Below are 15,679 nucleotides of genomic sequence, written 5' to 3' on the forward strand. Positions count from 1 at the left end.
GGGGCAGAGGTGGGTCTGGCAGCTTTACTCAGGGATCCCACGGGACTGCCTGGGGAAGGGCAGGGTGGCTGGGCAGGGGTCTGTGCTTTGGTGAGAGAAGCCAGGTGTGGCAGGGCTCTCTCTGTGGCCCTGGGGGCTGACTGGACCATCAGGATGTCCCGCCAGGCCCGACCTCAGGAGACGCTGGTCCCCATGCTCTGACCTTCTGGGCATCTCTGAGGCTACTTGGCAGAAACTGGTAACGGGAACCTTCCTGGGACATGTGTCCGGATGTGTGTGTACAGAGCAGGGGCGGTGAGGGTGGACGGCAGGGGGACCCCGGTTGGGGGCAGGACATGCACTCTGCAGCTGTGGGCCACACCGCCGGGCGCGATCTGTGCCCGAGCCCCTCCTGACCTCCCAACCAGCCACGGCCTGCTGTGCACGGCCCACGGCACACCCTTGCAGCCGGGCTGAGCACAGTGGGGTCACTGCAGCCACACGCGGTCTCCAGCCTTTTATTCATACGAGGACTCAAAGAACACACGTCACCTGCTGACACCGTGCAGCACAAGGAGACAGCAGGCCTGGCCGCCGCCTGGCCAGTGACCGTGGCAGGGCCGCCCCTTCCAGAGATGCACGTAGGGCAGGGCTGGAGTGCAGGCCGCTCTGGGGCCGTCCATGTGTAGCTCAAGGGCGGCCGTCCTGGCACACGGGTGGTCACTGCCCCAGAGCCCCTGAGAGTTCAGCTAGCCCTCACTCGCAGGGAAGGAGGCCCCAGGCCCAGCCCCCTGCCCAGGCACGACAGGGTTACGATGGGGTGGGTGTGCCTGTGAGGCTGGGCTGCTGGCAGAGTGCAGGACCCCACGCATCCCAGAAGCCCTAACCAGCGGCCAGGGGCCCCCCCAGTCCTGTGAGGAAAAGCAAAGCAGCGCGAAGCAGCCTTCTCAGGGCCCGGGGGCTGCTTAGGACCACATTCCCTGGCCACGGTGGCTCAGCACCCTCCAGACCCTCAAGGACCCCCTCCCTTGCCCGGCTCCCTCTCTCGCCAGCCCCTCCCCAGGCCCTGCAGAGGGCAGGGCCCAGGAGGGTGGGCCCACAGGTCTACGGAGGGGCCTGGATAGCCTGAGTGAGCGGGGGTGCGCCCAGATCCCAGGGCCGCAGAAGGTCGCCCGGGACCTTCAAAAGCATTTCGGGAGGAGCTGAGAAAGCAGCTCTAGGTGAGAGAACGGGAAGCGCTTGCAGAGGATGCACGGCTGGAAAAGCCCTTAACTGTCAAAGCTCCCCGGGCCCTGCAGCTGGTGGGGTCAGGGAAGGGATGTCCCTCCAGCCCGCAGAGCCGGGTCTCACTGGCCCTGAGCTGAAGTTTCACCAGCCACCCAGCATCCCTGTGGCCAGGTGACAGCCAGGGGTCACCTGCAGCCCTGGCCTGTGTCGCCCTGAGCTGGGACTGGCCCTGGGTCTGGGCGGAGACGGGGGGCAGGACAACAGCAGGTGGCGCGTCTGCACAGCCAGAAGTCCCCGTGTGGGCCGCGGGCCCACGTGGATGGCTAGGAGCAGCGGCCCAGCCCCGCAGAGATGCAGCTGAGAGCAGAGCCCAGAGGTGGCTCTGGGGGGGCGGGTCAAGGTTCATGCATGATCTCAAAGGCCCCGTTAGACCCTGGACGGCGGGAACCCCGACGCCCTCTCAGGGATTCTTGGGCGCTGGGGGTGGGCCTGGCTTTCAGACACCTGGAGCCCCCGGTGCTCGGCGGGGCAGGCGGGAGAGGAAGGCACGGCTCGCGCTCCGGGGGACACTGCTCGGGCCGCCTCCTCACAGGCCCTGGTGCTGCCGTGATGGCGCAGGAGCTGGGGGGAGAGACGGCACTGGCATCCCCGAGGTCCCTGAAATGCATGGCTTTTGGGGACACTGTTTCCTGCTGACCTGAGGGCCTCATACAAAACTAAAAGCCAGGGTGGCTGGCAAAGCCACTCGCCCGGCCCCCAGCACGGTCACGGCCGCGGCCCCTCGCCGGCCCTTCCTGTCCCGCCCCGGGGGCTCTCGGCCGAGGGAGTTCAATACCGTCTGCTTCGAGTTTTGGCAAAGTCAGTCCTTGGCCTCGGTCCCTGGGGCCGGGCAGTTACCGCCACCGGGGCCTGGCTGCTGAGAGAACCAGGGTGAGGACGGAGAGGAGCAAGAGGCACGTGCAGGGCCGGGGGCAGCCCGTGGCTGACGTCTTCTGGCCCCCCTGCTCGGAAAGGCCGGGGAGGGCGTGGCTCAGGGGCGTCCGGGAGCTGGAGCCCTTCTTGCTGATCCTCCGGCCACACTCGTTATCTGGGCAGCCCTCGCCGCTGCCTGAGCCGCTGCCGTCATCACCTGGCAAGGAGAGGAGGCTCCAGCGGGCCTGCCCCGCCCTGGGGACCACGAGAGCCGTGGGCCCGCCCCGCCCTGGGGACCACGAGAGCCGCGTCCCCCCGCCTGGGCCTCCCGGGCCGGTGACGCCAGCTCCACCCTGACCGCAGCACCCCGACCCCCTGGGCCTGCCAAGGCTGGGAGGACATCCGGGCCGGGTCACAACTGTGCCTGGGGGCAAGGGGCAGGGGGACTTTGTGACCACACCCGGGCAGCGGCTGCGTCCTCAGAGCCACTGTGGAGGCCGCGGGGCTGGGAGGGCCCCGTCCCCGGCACCCTTCCCCAGCTGGGGGTGCTCCCTGGCGTCCCGGCGCCAACCCTAGGCTCTCAGCCCCCAGGCCCCCCCGGGCCCCGCTCTCACTGGCGTCCTGGAAGTCCACGTCGTTGCCGTTGTAGGCGCTGCGCAGACGGTTGGTCGTGATCTTCAGCTGCATGATCTGCTGGCGGATGGTCATGTCGGGCTTGGTGATGTCCACCTCCACCTCGGGGTTGTTGATCTGGTTGGCCAGGCCATCGCCCATCACCTCGGGGAGGTACCTGGAGGCCGGGAAGGCAGGCCCTGGGTCACTGCCCCGCTCCCCGCACGGGGGCACTGCCCCAGCATGCCTGCCCACTCCCCTCCCCCCGTCAGGGCGGTGGCAAGCCTGAGACCCCCCCAGAGGCTTCAGGGGCCGACGGGAGCCCGTGCAGGCCCCACTATGGCGGGGTGAGGACGCGCTGAGCACGGCGCCTGCTGTGGGGAGCTGGCACAGGGCGAGGGCTCAGCCCTCATCCCAGCTCTGCGTCCCGCTGCGTGTCCCACGTCAGGTATGGCCCTGTGCACACAACGCCTGGTGCCCCAGACCGGCGAGGGGCCGTGGAGGAGGGACGGACTGTGTCAGCTGGGGGGCACCTACCGACCCTTGGCCACCCCGTTCCAGCAGCGGTCATCGCTGGCTGCGCTCATGGCCAACTTCTCACTGCACAACGTCCCCGGGAGGCTGATCCAGAAGTCCTGGGCATCTCGGAGCTGGGCCTTGGCCTCGGAGACCTGCAGGGCAGCAGTCAGGCCACCAGGCACCCCGGCCCAGCCTGCCCTGGACCCCCAACTGCGCCCACCTGGGGCCTGCCCAGCTGAGGGGCCACTCACCAGCTTCTGCAGCGTGCCCGTGGGCGGCCTCTCCGGCAGCGCCAGCTTGCCCCGGCGCCGCTTCTCCTCAGGCTCAGGGCCCTGGGGGTTCACCTTGGGGTTCCCGCAGCCCTGGATGACCTGGGGGAGAACGCAGGGGTCCTGGAAGGGTACGAGGCGGTATCCGGGGTGCCCCCCCTCGCCCACCGCACGCCCCGGCCCGCACCTTGGCCGTCAGGGTGTCGCTGCTGTCCTGTAGGGCGCCGATGGCCTCTGCCAGCCACAAGTGCACGCCGCCGATGACGCTGTCTGCGCCCGTCAGGCCCCAGAACTTGTCTGTGATGAGCACCATGGAGTCTGGCACAGGCGTGAGCACACACACAGGGGGCACTTTGTACGTACGCGCACTGGCTCGCCACATGCTACCACGCACACGGCAGCTCGTACTAGACATCTGCACGTTGGCCCACGTCAGGCCAGCCCGTGTACACGTTAGCGCCTGTGTGCGTCGGCACACGTGTAGGTTGAGCACGTGTAAGCTTACGCCCGTCGGCACACGTACACCTGGCCCACCACATGCCTATGTTACCTCACGTTTTCATGTTGGCTCGAGGCATGCCTTCACACGTCCACGTTAGCACGTGTCTCAGCATGAATGTGTACTGGCCCATGTGTCAGCACGCGTTAGAACTTACGTATCTCGGTATACAGGCACGCTGAGCTCTCACGTCAGCCCACGCGTGTCGACATGGATGCACGCAGGCTCACCTCACAGCAGCAGGTGTACACACTGTGGTACACCTGTGTTGGCACAGGTGCTTGGTGACCCACGGCACGTCGGCACACCTCAGAGTTGGCCCACCCCAGGGCAGCAACGCACACGTTAACTCATGCACGGGTTGGCCCACTGTAGGTCACACACGTGTTGGCGCGTACGCGCTCGGTGGGGAAGGGCAGGACTGTGACCCCGCGGGGCTCCCTCCCGGGCAGCTGCCCACGTTGCACTCTGTTTGGGACGTTCAGGGGGCATCTTGTTCCTTGCCCCAGGGACCGCCTGCTCCAGAGGACAGGCCCGGTTCTGCACGCCCTCAACCCCCCTTCCTGCAGGCGGTGGCGGCAGTGGGAGCTCACCCAGAAGGTTCCTCCACTCGGCGTCCAGGTCAGCCTGGTTGGCCAGGCAGCCCTTGAGCACGTTGCGGCAGTAGTCGGGGCAGGGCCGGGCGCCGGGCACCCCGAGGCAGTGGGCGCAGTACACCAGCTTCATGACAGACCGTGAGCACTCCGGGCTCAGGGGCACCTGGGGAGCCAAGGCAGCCTGAGCGCAACCCCGCAGCAGGTGTGCAACCCCACAGGCGTGCCGGGGTCCTCCTCAGGTGACCAAGCTGGCCTGCTGGCCGCGGCGGGGCTCCGGCTAATAACCGACACGCTCACAGTGCCACGCCTCCCGGAACGCGGTGGTCACTAACCCTCCCAGGGAAGCGGGAATACCGCCCACCATGCAGCGGAACGGATGGAGGCTGGGGCTGGGGAGGCTCGTTAGGGACCCCAGTTGGGGTGGAGGTGGCTCATGCCCAGGGCTGCAGGCGCCTGAGGCCGATGCCCTCCCACACCCGACGCTGGTGGGTCTGACGGAGCGAGCTGCCCGACGGGGCCAGGCATCCCCCGCCCCAGCCTCGGAGCACGCATCTCCCTCATCTCCCGTCTCCCGTCCACCTGACCCCTGGAGCCGACTCAGCATCCAGCCGCAGCCCATCTCCTTCCCTTCCTGCCCGGGACCGGCCTCGCCATCGCTGCCCGGAGCACAGCTCGCATGCTGGATCCTCCCATCCGCCCGGGGTGGAGGGTGAAAGGAGGCACCGGGAGGCCCAGGGCCCCGGGGTGGGGGCGCGGGGACGTGCGGCAGGGGGCGGGGCCTCCGCGCGCACCTGGGCCACTTTCCGGACCACGTCGCTGGCCACGCCCAGGCCCTGCACAAAGGCGCGCGCCGCCACGAAGGCGCGGGTGGCGCGCAGGCGCAGCTCGCGGGGGGCCTCCCCGAAGGGCCGCAGCGGCTCGGCCTGCTTGCCCAGGCAGTCCAGGTAGTCGTCGGGCAGCAGCAGCTGCGGGTGCAGCTGCCGGAAGAGGCGCTCGAGCAGGCGGGCCCAGAACTCGGCCAGCGTCTCCTCCAGGTGCAGGTTGGCGCCGCGGTAGTAGAGGCGCAGCTCGGTATACAGGTCGCGGAAGGCCTTGGCGTTCTGCACGTACAGCTCTCCGAAGGCGCCCGGGAAGGCCTCCTGCAGCGCCCGCTCCGAGTCGTTCAGCAGGCGCTGGAAGTGATCTGCGCGCGGGAGACGGGCGTCAGGCCTTCCCAGAGCCCCCTGCCCACCCCGCGTGCTGTGGCAGCGCGACCGGCATTAAGGGGGCTCCGCCGGGGACCCCCGGTGCTCTGAGAGTCATCAGAGCCTGCACGGGCCCTGGGTGCCCGCCCCCACGGGGCTCTGAGACCTCCCCCTCCTGGCCCGGGGTCTGGGCATCCAGAATCCATTTCTGAGCTGGGCCTGGAGCAGGGGACACACGGTGCCTCAGTGCCCCCCGAGATCACCTGGCAAGGGTCTGTGTGGAGGGGCAGGAGGGTGCTCTGAGCGGGGGTGGGACCCAGTGGGGGAAGAAGGCCCAGGGCGTCCCTCGCCTGCTTTCCCTCCCAGCAGCTCTCCTTGCGTCCCGCCCCCTCCCCTGGCCTCTGTCACCCAGCCAGGCCCCCTGCCCTGGGGGCGTGCCTCTGTGCACTCTCCACCCTGCCCACCTCTGAGGCTCTCCTGGGCTTCCTGCCCTCCCCCTCCGTCCTCATCTCTCTTGGACGCCCTCCCTCTGGTTTTGGAAGCTGGTGAGCCTGAGGGTCTGGAGAGGGTCTCCCGCAGCCCTCAGGATGCACCCAGAGTCCCGGACAGGGTGCCGAGGCGGGGCGTGAGCGTGGGCCGCAGACCCCTGTGGTTTTGGGGAAATACCTCTGTGCCCCGTGTGCTGAGAACGAGGCCCCCAACGCCGTCCACCCCTTTCAGCAGGGAGACTGCAGGGTCCATAAGCACACAGACCATCCACTCAGACGCTTCCTCGAGAGCTGTGGCCAGCCCTCCCCACACAGACCCAAACTCGGGTGTCCAGGGACACAGGGCCAGGTTGGCTTTGCTCTGAGGCGTGGTGGACATCAGGCCTCTGGCCCTCGGACCTGTGTCTACACTCACCCCACCCAAGACCCTCCCGCAGCTCCTGCTGTGCCCCTGCAGCTCCCCAGGTGGGAACCGTGGGAAGGAGCGGACAGTCCAAGTTCCCATCCAGCTCCTGCCGTGGGACCCCGGGTCCTGGTCCCCACCCCAGCCTCTGGCCCAAATGGGCAGTCTGTAGCTCAGTCACTAGCCCAGCAGCACACGGGGTGGTCATGGGGCCCCCAATCCCATGGCCGGCCCCCAGCCCCATCTTTTGAGCAGGGTCCTGCTCTGAGCCAGGCCCCTGGCAGCCGGCCCAGAAGGTGTGGTGCGTGAGCGTGGGCCCCGCGTCCTGGAACACAGCCACCCGAGGCCCCGCTAGACGCAGGTCCCAGGCGCACTTCAGACAAAGGCTCTGAGACCCCTGCCGCTGGTGGCCAGGTAAGGACTGCTCCCGAGGCACGAGGCACGGAGGGAGCCAGAGCAGGCACGACAGTGGGGCTGAGGCGCGGGGCGGGAAGTGGCACACAGAGGGGCAGGTGGAAAGGACTCTCGGGGTGGGGGGGGGGGCACAAGTGGGCCTGGAAGCGGATGAGGAATCGCTTTGAACACAGATTAGTGTCCCGAATGGATGCTGTGCAGGCTCTGACATCAGCTGTCACTTCTGGGGCCCCTCCCACCGGCGCCCGCCATCCCCTCCGAGGTGCCCGCTGTCAGCGTCACAACGTCATCCCACCGTCCCTTGTTTAGGGGCCCAGACACGACGAGAGAGCTGGTGAGGGGCTGGGAATAGATGACTGACACACACAGCTGACCTGGAGGCTCGAGGGCCATGGCAGGGGCCCCAAACTCCTCGTGCCCCCAGCCTGCAGCCCCGTCCTGGCCCCCCATCTCAGTCCTCACGCTGAGCTCCCCAGCTCCAGGCCAGCTGGTGGCCAGTGCCAGGCCTGTCCCTGGCAGGTGCCTAGGACAGCTCTGGAGGGCAGAGGGTCCCCTCTGAGGGGCTGATGGAAGGGACGGGCTGGCCCTCCCCAAACGTGCGTGCCTCGGGGTGGACAGAGACCTGAAGGTGACCCCCCGCTCAGGCCCCTGCACGCGGCCAGCGTTCTGCTACTACGTCCCCTCTGACCCTGCCTCGCTGCGAGAGGCCCCCAAGTGCCCAGCCCCCTGCCGTGAGCGTCCTGCGGCCCCGGAGCCCCTCACCGTCAAAGCCCCGCAGCTGGGCGGCCAGCGTGGCCTGCAGGGCCCAGCCGCTGTCCAGGAGCGCCGTCTCCAGCTCGGCGCGGCTGCGGTTGGCCAGGTTCTCCTCCATCTCGCTGGTGCAGCAGGTGTAGCCCTGGGGGCAGATCCGCAGGTGCTCACCTGTGGGGAGGGGCTGGCGTGAGGGAGAGGAGGGCTACAGGAGGCTGGGGGGCGGGGCACCAGGAGACGGGGCCTCGCGGCCGGTGGGCTCTCCTGCACAGCGGGGACGTGGGCAGCAGGCCCCGGGAGGCGGCACACAGGTGGGGCTGCCAGCCAGGGTTGGGGGAAGGCAGGCCCGGCTCGGGGCAGCGTCTAGGGTGGGCCGCGCAGCCCTCAGCGCAGGACACAGGAGCAGGGCTTCCTCTGCAGAATCCCACCGCTAGGACCCCTGGGGCAAGCCCCGGTGCGGATGGGTGTAAAGCAGGGTTGCGGAAGGCTGAGCCCCAGGGCAGGGCTGTGGGGTGCTGTCCCCACTCAGCCCCTTCCAGCTCTCCACGCCCCCTGCGTGTGAGGAGGGCCACCCCAGGTGCCCTGAGCAGCTCCGCTCACGCCTGGACCTCAGCACAGAGAGGCCTCAGGTCCTGCGTGGGGGGCATGGGGGGCTGCCAGACTCAAGGCTCACAGGGGAAGTGTCCAGGCCTGCCCGGCGCCCCTCCCTGGGCCCAGGCTGAGGACAGGGAGAGGAAGGGATCCCCGAGGAGCAGGGCAGGAGAGCCCCAGCCTCCCCGACCCCAGTCCGGGGTGCCAGCTCCCACTGAGGACAGCAGGCCCTGCAGGCTGGGCAGGCCACCCACCCACAGCTCCGGGCCGGCCAGAGGCAGTGGCCCCCTAGGCTGAGGCCCACCCCATCAGGACAGCCCGGGCACAAGTCTGCTGGGGCCCTGCTGTGAGACCCGCACCCACCTGGCAGGACACACTGAGCCCCCTCAGGTGTGTGCACCCTCCTCTGCACCCTCAAATCCCCCATCACCCCCGTGCCACCGCCCGGGCGCGGGGTCCCGGCAGCACTGCTTACAGCAGCGCTAGGACGTGACTGAGGTTGCTTCCACCACTCTCATGGTGCAGGGCGCACCTTTCAAAGTGTGCTGGGCCCAGTTCTGAGGTGGGTGCTGTGAACCCACTTTACAGACCAGGAAACTGAGGTTGGCAGAGATGAGGGTTCCTGTCTGAAGTCACACAGTCAGGGGCCAAGTGGCTCCAGCCACCCGATTTCAGGCCCCCATGGCCACTGGGCTGCCTCACAGCCCCCCAGGCCCACTCCCCACAGGCCGCAATTCCTGCCTCTAAGCGGGGCAGGGCACGGAGGAAAGTGGACGCAGGGGTCTGGCCTGGACAGAGGCTGTGTGGGGCTGGGGTCGAGGGCTTGCCCGGTGTGGCTGGCATGGTTGCAGGGGGTCGTGGAGCAGCCTGGGCAGAGATCTCTGGGTCCCGAGGCTGCCCTGAGGGGTGGGGGGCTGCAGGGTGGGCAGCGGCCTCCAGCGGAGGCCTTGCGGGGGGAGAGGGGTGGGTAAGACCAAGTCACTCTCCGCAGGCTGCATTAACCCTGAAGAGCCTGCGGGGGTGGCTCGGTCACACTTAGGTTTGAGTGTCTTCCTCTCCTGCACACGCCCCGGGGAAGCAGGGACAGGTGCGGAGGGCAGAGTCGCCCTATGGCCTGTCTGCAGCTCTGTGCCCATCAGTGTAACAGCGGGGAGAGGGCAGCGGTGCCCCAGGCGCGGTGGGAGGGGGCAAAGGGCGCTGCACACTCGGGTGGCACTCGAGGGAGGTGTCAGAGGCTCAGTGGGGAGGAAGGGGGGTGGGCAGAGGCAGGAAGGGCAGCTCCCTCCCGCTTTTCCCTCACAAACCTGCCCCCAGCCGCCTCGTCCCCTGGGGCCCCCACCCCTGCTCCCAGGGCCTGCTGTCTAAGGGGCGCTGTGGCCTCCACCCTGGAACAGGGCTGCCTGTGGGGTAGACGTCGGAGCTCGTGTGCCTACGCCCTGCAGAGCCCCAGGCCCGCGGGGGTGGGAAGTCAGGGGTCTGGGACCTGCCCCCCCCCCCCCCGCCCTGGGGCGAGTCAGGCCTTTCTGGCCACGTGTGGGCCTCACGGGAACCAGCTGGGGTGGAGGGACAGAGCCTGGCTCCCCAGGGCCTGGCAGAGAGTAAGCACCCTCATCCCTGCCCTCCTTCCTTCGGGGCAGGGGTGGGGTGGGCGGGCACCTCCAGGCAGGGAGGGCTGGGACCTGAGGACGTCCCCAGAGACAGTTCTTCCTCTCGGCTGCCCTTGCTGACGCTGACCCGTGGCCCTGGACCATCGCCAGCAGGGGGCAGCTCACAGAGCAGGACGAGGGTCCTCCAGCCAGCGTCCCAGCTGGCAGAGCAGGGCAGATACTGGACCCGTCTCCCTGATGGTGGAGGCTGTGCAATGGGGCCGTGTGCACCCAGCCAGGAGGGGCCTGGGCCCCGACCGCCCTCCCCCCGGCTTCCCCTCCAACGGCAGGGGCCAGGAGAGCACCCTTGGCGAGGCCCCTCCCCTGCTGCTTGGGACCAGCTGGCCGTGGTGGTGCCGGGCTGGGGGTCGGGGGCTGAACTGGGGGCGTGCCCTGGGGCTGGGAGTGGCTGCAGGTGCCAGCCTAGGCTCAGCTGTGACAGGCACCCAGGCCAGGCCGGATGGGTCACGGTGCAGCGGCGGGCAGGCAGGAGAGGCAGGAGGGTGCAGGCTGCCGAGGTGCAAGCACCTGCGGGCCATAGGGGCCGGCGGCCTCCCCGGCTGGCTGCCCTCCCTCCCGAACCTTCCGTTCCTGCAGGCAGGAGAGAGGCGAGGACAAATCACCCAGGACCCCCTTTTCTCAGGCCGGCTCTGAGCGGGCTCCTTGGCGCTGTCGGCCCACCCACCGCTCACAGCCGTGAGCCGCCCCCCGCCCCCTTGGCCTCCCCGCCCCTCCCCCGCCCCGCAGCCTCCCTGCGGCCCCCCTCAGCCCTGCCTGGCTACCTCGTCCAGCCAGCCCGGTGACCTGCGCTGTTCCGGCCGCCCCAGCACAGCCCCCGTCCCTCCCTCCCTCCTCGGACACACACGGGAGTGAAGACACGGAGCCAGAGCCCGGGCGCCGGCCTGAGGCCCCGGGCAGGCTGGGCTGAGGCTCCCCGAGCCCGCGGCAGGGCAGATGCGGTGGCCGGTGCTAGTCGGTGGTCAAGGCACTGGCCCAGCTCGGCCTGGGCCCGCAGGTCATCTGTCGGTCCTGGACATCAGCCGGGCAGAGGTGGGCTCTGCAGGGCACCTTCCCCAAAAGCAAGTCTGTTCCCTGATCTAAGCCAAACGGTTGGAGGCGGGTGGGGCCTGCCAGAGAGCAGGTGAGCTCCCTGACCCTGGAAGTGTGCAAGGCAGACTGATAAAATTCCCCTCTTGTCATTTCAGACCTCCACCCCCAAACCCTGACCTCTTCTCGGCTAAACGCCTGGAGAAAGGGGGGCACTCGGGCCAGGCAGGAGGGCATGGCTGGTATCCCGTCCATCTTAGAGCTGCCCACTCCACCCCTCCGGTCCCCGCTCCCCACTGGGAGGCATCAGCCTGTCCCCTCTTCCCACGGACCCCTCCCATCGGCACTGAGGCTTCTCCCCCAGCTGGCCAGTGATGGCCCCTCCTTTCTTCCTCAGTCTGTTGCTGCTTTTTCAACAGCAGACTACATCCTTCTAGAACTCTCTCTTCCCTCAGCCTTTGGGACACCTCCTCCTTTCGTGATCCCAGGTTTTCTGGGGGGAAGAGGGGAGAGCTCTTTCATGGCAGGTTTGCTCCCCCATCCCCAGTCTCTTTAGAGCCCCTCCTCTAGGCCTGGCCCCCAGGTCCCAAGTCTCCAAACCCCCAGCCGCCCTCCCCAGGTTAAAACACCTGCACTCGCTTCCTACCCACACCCCCCGCAGTTCCTTCTCTTGCTGGATGGCAGACCACATATCCGCCTTCTTTCCCCCATACTCAGACCTCCTGGGGTCACCCCAGATTCCGGCTTCTCCTCAGCAAGTCCCATCAGCCTATGGCTTAAACATCTTTAAGCCTCACACCTCCTGCCACCTGCTGACACAGCCACAGTTCCCGGCCCTCCTAAGGGCACAAGCAGCCTCCTGATGGCGTTCCCACCCAGCAGTCCCCCCACCAGCTCTGCAGACCCAGTGCTTTAGCCCAAGACCCCATCGCAGCAGTGATCCCCATCACCAATGCTGGATGCAGACCTCATCTGTCCGGGCCCAGCCTGGCAGCCACTCCTGACTGGTGGCCCTAGAGCCCTCCCAAGGAGACTGCAGAGGGAAGATGGCGCCACACCAAGCCCATCTCTCCAGAAGCTTCTGCAGCTCACACAGGAGTACGCAGACTGCCTGCTCAACTTGACTTTAAAGCCACATCCCAGATGCTCTGCACCAACTAATCCTGCCACCCCTAGAATACTCTTCGGCAATTCAGTGTAGGCAATTAGCCGCCCTCTTCTCCCAGGACGGTGCTGGAATGCAGCTCTGTGGCCAGTTCTAGGCACCCTGGCCTCCAAAACACGAGGGAGAGGCCCAGGTCTGGAAAAGCAGTTAGGGGGCTGCTTCCCTACCCCTCCCTTCTTCTCAGCTCTGGACCCCAGCCGGCCTGCTGAGCGGGTGGGGTGTGCAGAAGGCTTTCCCCAAGCAATTGACCCTTCTTGGGACAAATGCCCACGCCCACTCCTGCTCCTGGACTCCTTCCAGCTCCAGTGGGTGCTGCAGGACCCTGCTGGCACGTCCACCAGCCTGCTGGTGGGGGGCGCTGGCCAAATAACCCGAGGTCCCCTGGGCACCGCCCACAACCCGAGCTCCAGACCTTCTTTCCTCATCTCCTCACCCCGCCCCCCCCCCCCCCCCCGGCCCCAACCAAGAAGCGTTTGTCCCTCGCCAGTCTCTGTCGCAGGGTCACCCCGAGCACCTAGAGTCCATCCAGGGGGGCAGCCTCAGACCCACCTCGGACAGGACATTTCAACCACCATCCTCCCCCGTTCCTAACGCGGCAACAAAACCCATAACCCCTCCCGCCCCGCTCCCAGCGCGCTTCTCTACCCCTCACCGACCACCTCACCGCCGGCCCTAAGCCCCTCCACCATTCCGGCCACATGACAGCATCACCAAGGCGGCCCTCTGCCGCCGCTGCAGAGCCTCCGTCACGCACGGGGACCGAAACCGAGGGGTCTCGGCTGCGACCCCTCTGCGCTCGGCGGGAGGGGTCCGCCCCTCAGGCTCGCCAGGGGTCCCGCTGCCCAGGGGCTGCGTCGCTGGCGGCGGGACAAAGGCCGAGCGCCCGGCCGCCAGTCGCTGCCGGCCAGGGACCGAGGGCCCCACGCCGCGGAGCAGGAGCCGGCGCGCGAGGGTCTGCAGCGGCGGCCGAGCTCCCGGCTCCTGGCGCAGCGAGCAGGGGGCGCTGGCGCAGTGGGCGCGGCCGCGCAGAGAGCAGGGGGGCCGCGCCGCCGGGGCCTGCGGCAGGCGAGGGGGGGAGGGCAGGAGGGCGACGCGATTGGCGGGGAAGGGGCTTGCCGCAGTGGGCGCGGCAGGCATTGGCGGGGGTGGCGGGAGAGGGGGCTCGCGGGGGCTGCCGCAAGCGAAGGGGAGGGGAATGGGTTTGACGGAAGAGGAAGGGGGGTTTGCTGCAGGAAGAGATGGGGGCGGACAGGGGTGGCAGGGACACTGCGGGGATACAGCGGGAGGCACGCGAAAATGGGGTGAAGGTGGGGAGCTGAAGGGAGGAGAGGTGGATTGGTGATGGGCGCAGTGAGGGTGAGGGATCGATGGGGTGGACGCGGAGACTGGCGAGGGGGCTCATGATGGGAAGGGGGTGGAGAAATGCATGAGGGCGCAGACGAGGGCTTGTGGTGAGGGTGAGGGCGGGGTAGCATGGACTGAAGGTGGGGTTCTGGCGGTGGTGATGGGGGACGACAGGGCTGGAGATGAAGATGGCTAGGAGGAGGGAGTGGAGGTGAGGGTGGCGGGCCTGCGGATGGAGATGCGGTGGGACGGCGGAGATGGAAATGGGTATAGGGCGGGCGGCGGGCTGGGCCCGGGCGGGGTCACCGGCTTGGATCCCAGCTCCGCGGACGCCGCCCGGGCTTAGCCCGAAACCCCTTCTCGGCGGCGGCTCCGGCGGCGGCGTCCCCAGCTGCGGCGGCGGCGACGGCGGCGGCGGCGACGGTCCGGGCGGGCGGCGCGCGACTCCGGGTGCGGGTGCGTGGGGGTCTAGGGGTCCGCCCGTGGAAAGGCGGAGGAGCGGGATCGGACTGGAGGGCTTGGAGGGGGTGCGCGGAAGCGCAGGCGAGCGGGACCGGCTGGAGGACTCCGCGGCCGCCTCCCAGGGCGGCACTGCAGCCGCACTGGCGCGCACGGTGGAGGGCGGCGGCTCCCCGCGCGGCGACGCGCCTCCTCCCGCGGCCCCCGCCCCGATGCGCTCGGCACCGCCCCCGTCTCCCAGGAAACCGCCGCGGCCGCCCCGCACCCCTCCCGCCGCCGGCTCGGCAGCCGCGCTCAGCCCCCGAGCTTCCCACGGCCCGGGGCCCACCCGGTGCCCGCCAGGCTCCTGCCGCCCTGCCCTACGGGGGGCTGCTCCCCATTTGCAGTCTGGTGCGCAGGGGAGCCAGGGCCGATCCCAGAATGGTGATGGGAGAGGCGTCAGCTCTCTCCTCCGAAGGAGAGTGGCAGCCCACTGCCTGCGAGTCCCCTCTCCGCATGACAACGACCAGATCCCTACTGCTGTCTGGACACTCAAGGGCCACCATCGGTCACTCCCCGTATCCTCTCCCCGCCCTCTCCAGCCCCCAGCCTCTGGCCTCAGGGACCTGGGCCTCCATCCTAACGTCCTGATCTGCGTCCCTAGGAAATATCAGACCGCGCCTGGCCACGCCCTCCTCTGGCTCAGCCACCTCCTCCTCCTGGGTCGCCCTCCCACACGCAGGACCAGTCCCCTCCACTCGCTGCAGCCCCAGCCCTGCTCCTTGCCTCCGCCGTGCCCGCCAGACCCACTGGAGAAACCACCCACTGAGGCCCCCCCCCTCGCCGCAGTGCCGCCGTGCCGGGTCCCCCCCCACCCCCCGCCCCCGCCCCCGCCCCCGCCCCGGCCGGCCTGCACAGGGACACGGAGACACGTGCTGCACAGGTAGCTCTGGAGCGAAGCGCCCTCTCCAAGGCGGCCCAGAACACTGAGGGCGCCTAAAGACGGGGGTTTCACCAGGTAACTCCCAAGGCCGCTCTCTGCTGCCTAGTTCCTGCTCAGGGACCCCCCTCCCCCGAGCAGGCCACCCTGCCGGCAGGCACCGGGCTTGGGGGCGTCTTGGCGAGGCGGTGGGTGCCCCTGGATGTGGGCCTGGAAGCAGCTCTGGCTCAGAGGCCAGGCCTCTTCCCACTGGCCTTCCCACAGTGGTTCAGGGCTCACACCGTGGCCTCAGAACAAGCTGGGGATGAAGGGGCGTCTTCTGTGCCCGTGACCCCAGGTCCTGGTTGCAGGGCAGGGGGCTCTCTCATGGGGCCTGGGAGTGAGATGCTCCCCGGAGGCCTCACCCAGCAGGCCAAGCTCAGAGCTGGTTTCTCATCCTTGGCCCAAGCCAAGCCGCAGAGGGCATCACCCAGGACTCTACGCAGCCATCCCCAACAGGGGCCGGGTGGGAGCTCCTGGGCTCCGTACAGCTCTCCCATTTAGCTTGCCGTCCACCCAACCCCTGGGCCAGGGCGGCAGCCCAGGAGATGGACTGATGCTGCCTGCCTCCGCCGTGTCCACCGGGGCGATCCTGGAATAGCAGAAGGGGACGCTGC

General features: G+C 68.7%; 1 protein-coding gene across 1 annotated transcript in view; it reads right to left on the reverse strand.

Moving 5' to 3' along the window:
* Nucleotides 1-481: 481 nt before the first annotated feature.
* Nucleotides 482-15,679, reverse strand: part of GPC1 (glypican 1) — a 29,861-nt gene continuing 14,663 nt past the window's right edge. Inside the window, exons 2-9 of the mRNA XM_068544104.1 lie at nucleotides 7,865-8,023; nucleotides 5,405-5,796; nucleotides 4,611-4,776; nucleotides 3,706-3,836; nucleotides 3,501-3,620; nucleotides 3,268-3,401; nucleotides 2,733-2,908; nucleotides 482-2,335 (exon numbers count right to left, since the gene is read on the reverse strand). Of these exons, the coding sequence (XP_068400205.1) occupies nucleotides 2,100-2,335; nucleotides 2,733-2,908; nucleotides 3,268-3,401; nucleotides 3,501-3,620; nucleotides 3,706-3,836; nucleotides 4,611-4,776; nucleotides 5,405-5,796; nucleotides 7,865-8,023 (1,514 nt within the window). The 3' untranslated portion in view covers nucleotides 482-2,099. The remainder of the gene's footprint in view (nucleotides 2,336-2,732; nucleotides 2,909-3,267; nucleotides 3,402-3,500; nucleotides 3,621-3,705; nucleotides 3,837-4,610; nucleotides 4,777-5,404; nucleotides 5,797-7,864; nucleotides 8,024-15,679) is intronic.

This window comes from Eschrichtius robustus, chromosome 5, assembly GCF_028021215.1.
Source record: "Eschrichtius robustus isolate mEscRob2 chromosome 5, mEscRob2.pri, whole genome shotgun sequence".
Lineage (NCBI taxonomy): Eukaryota > Metazoa > Chordata > Mammalia > Artiodactyla > Eschrichtiidae > Eschrichtius > Eschrichtius robustus.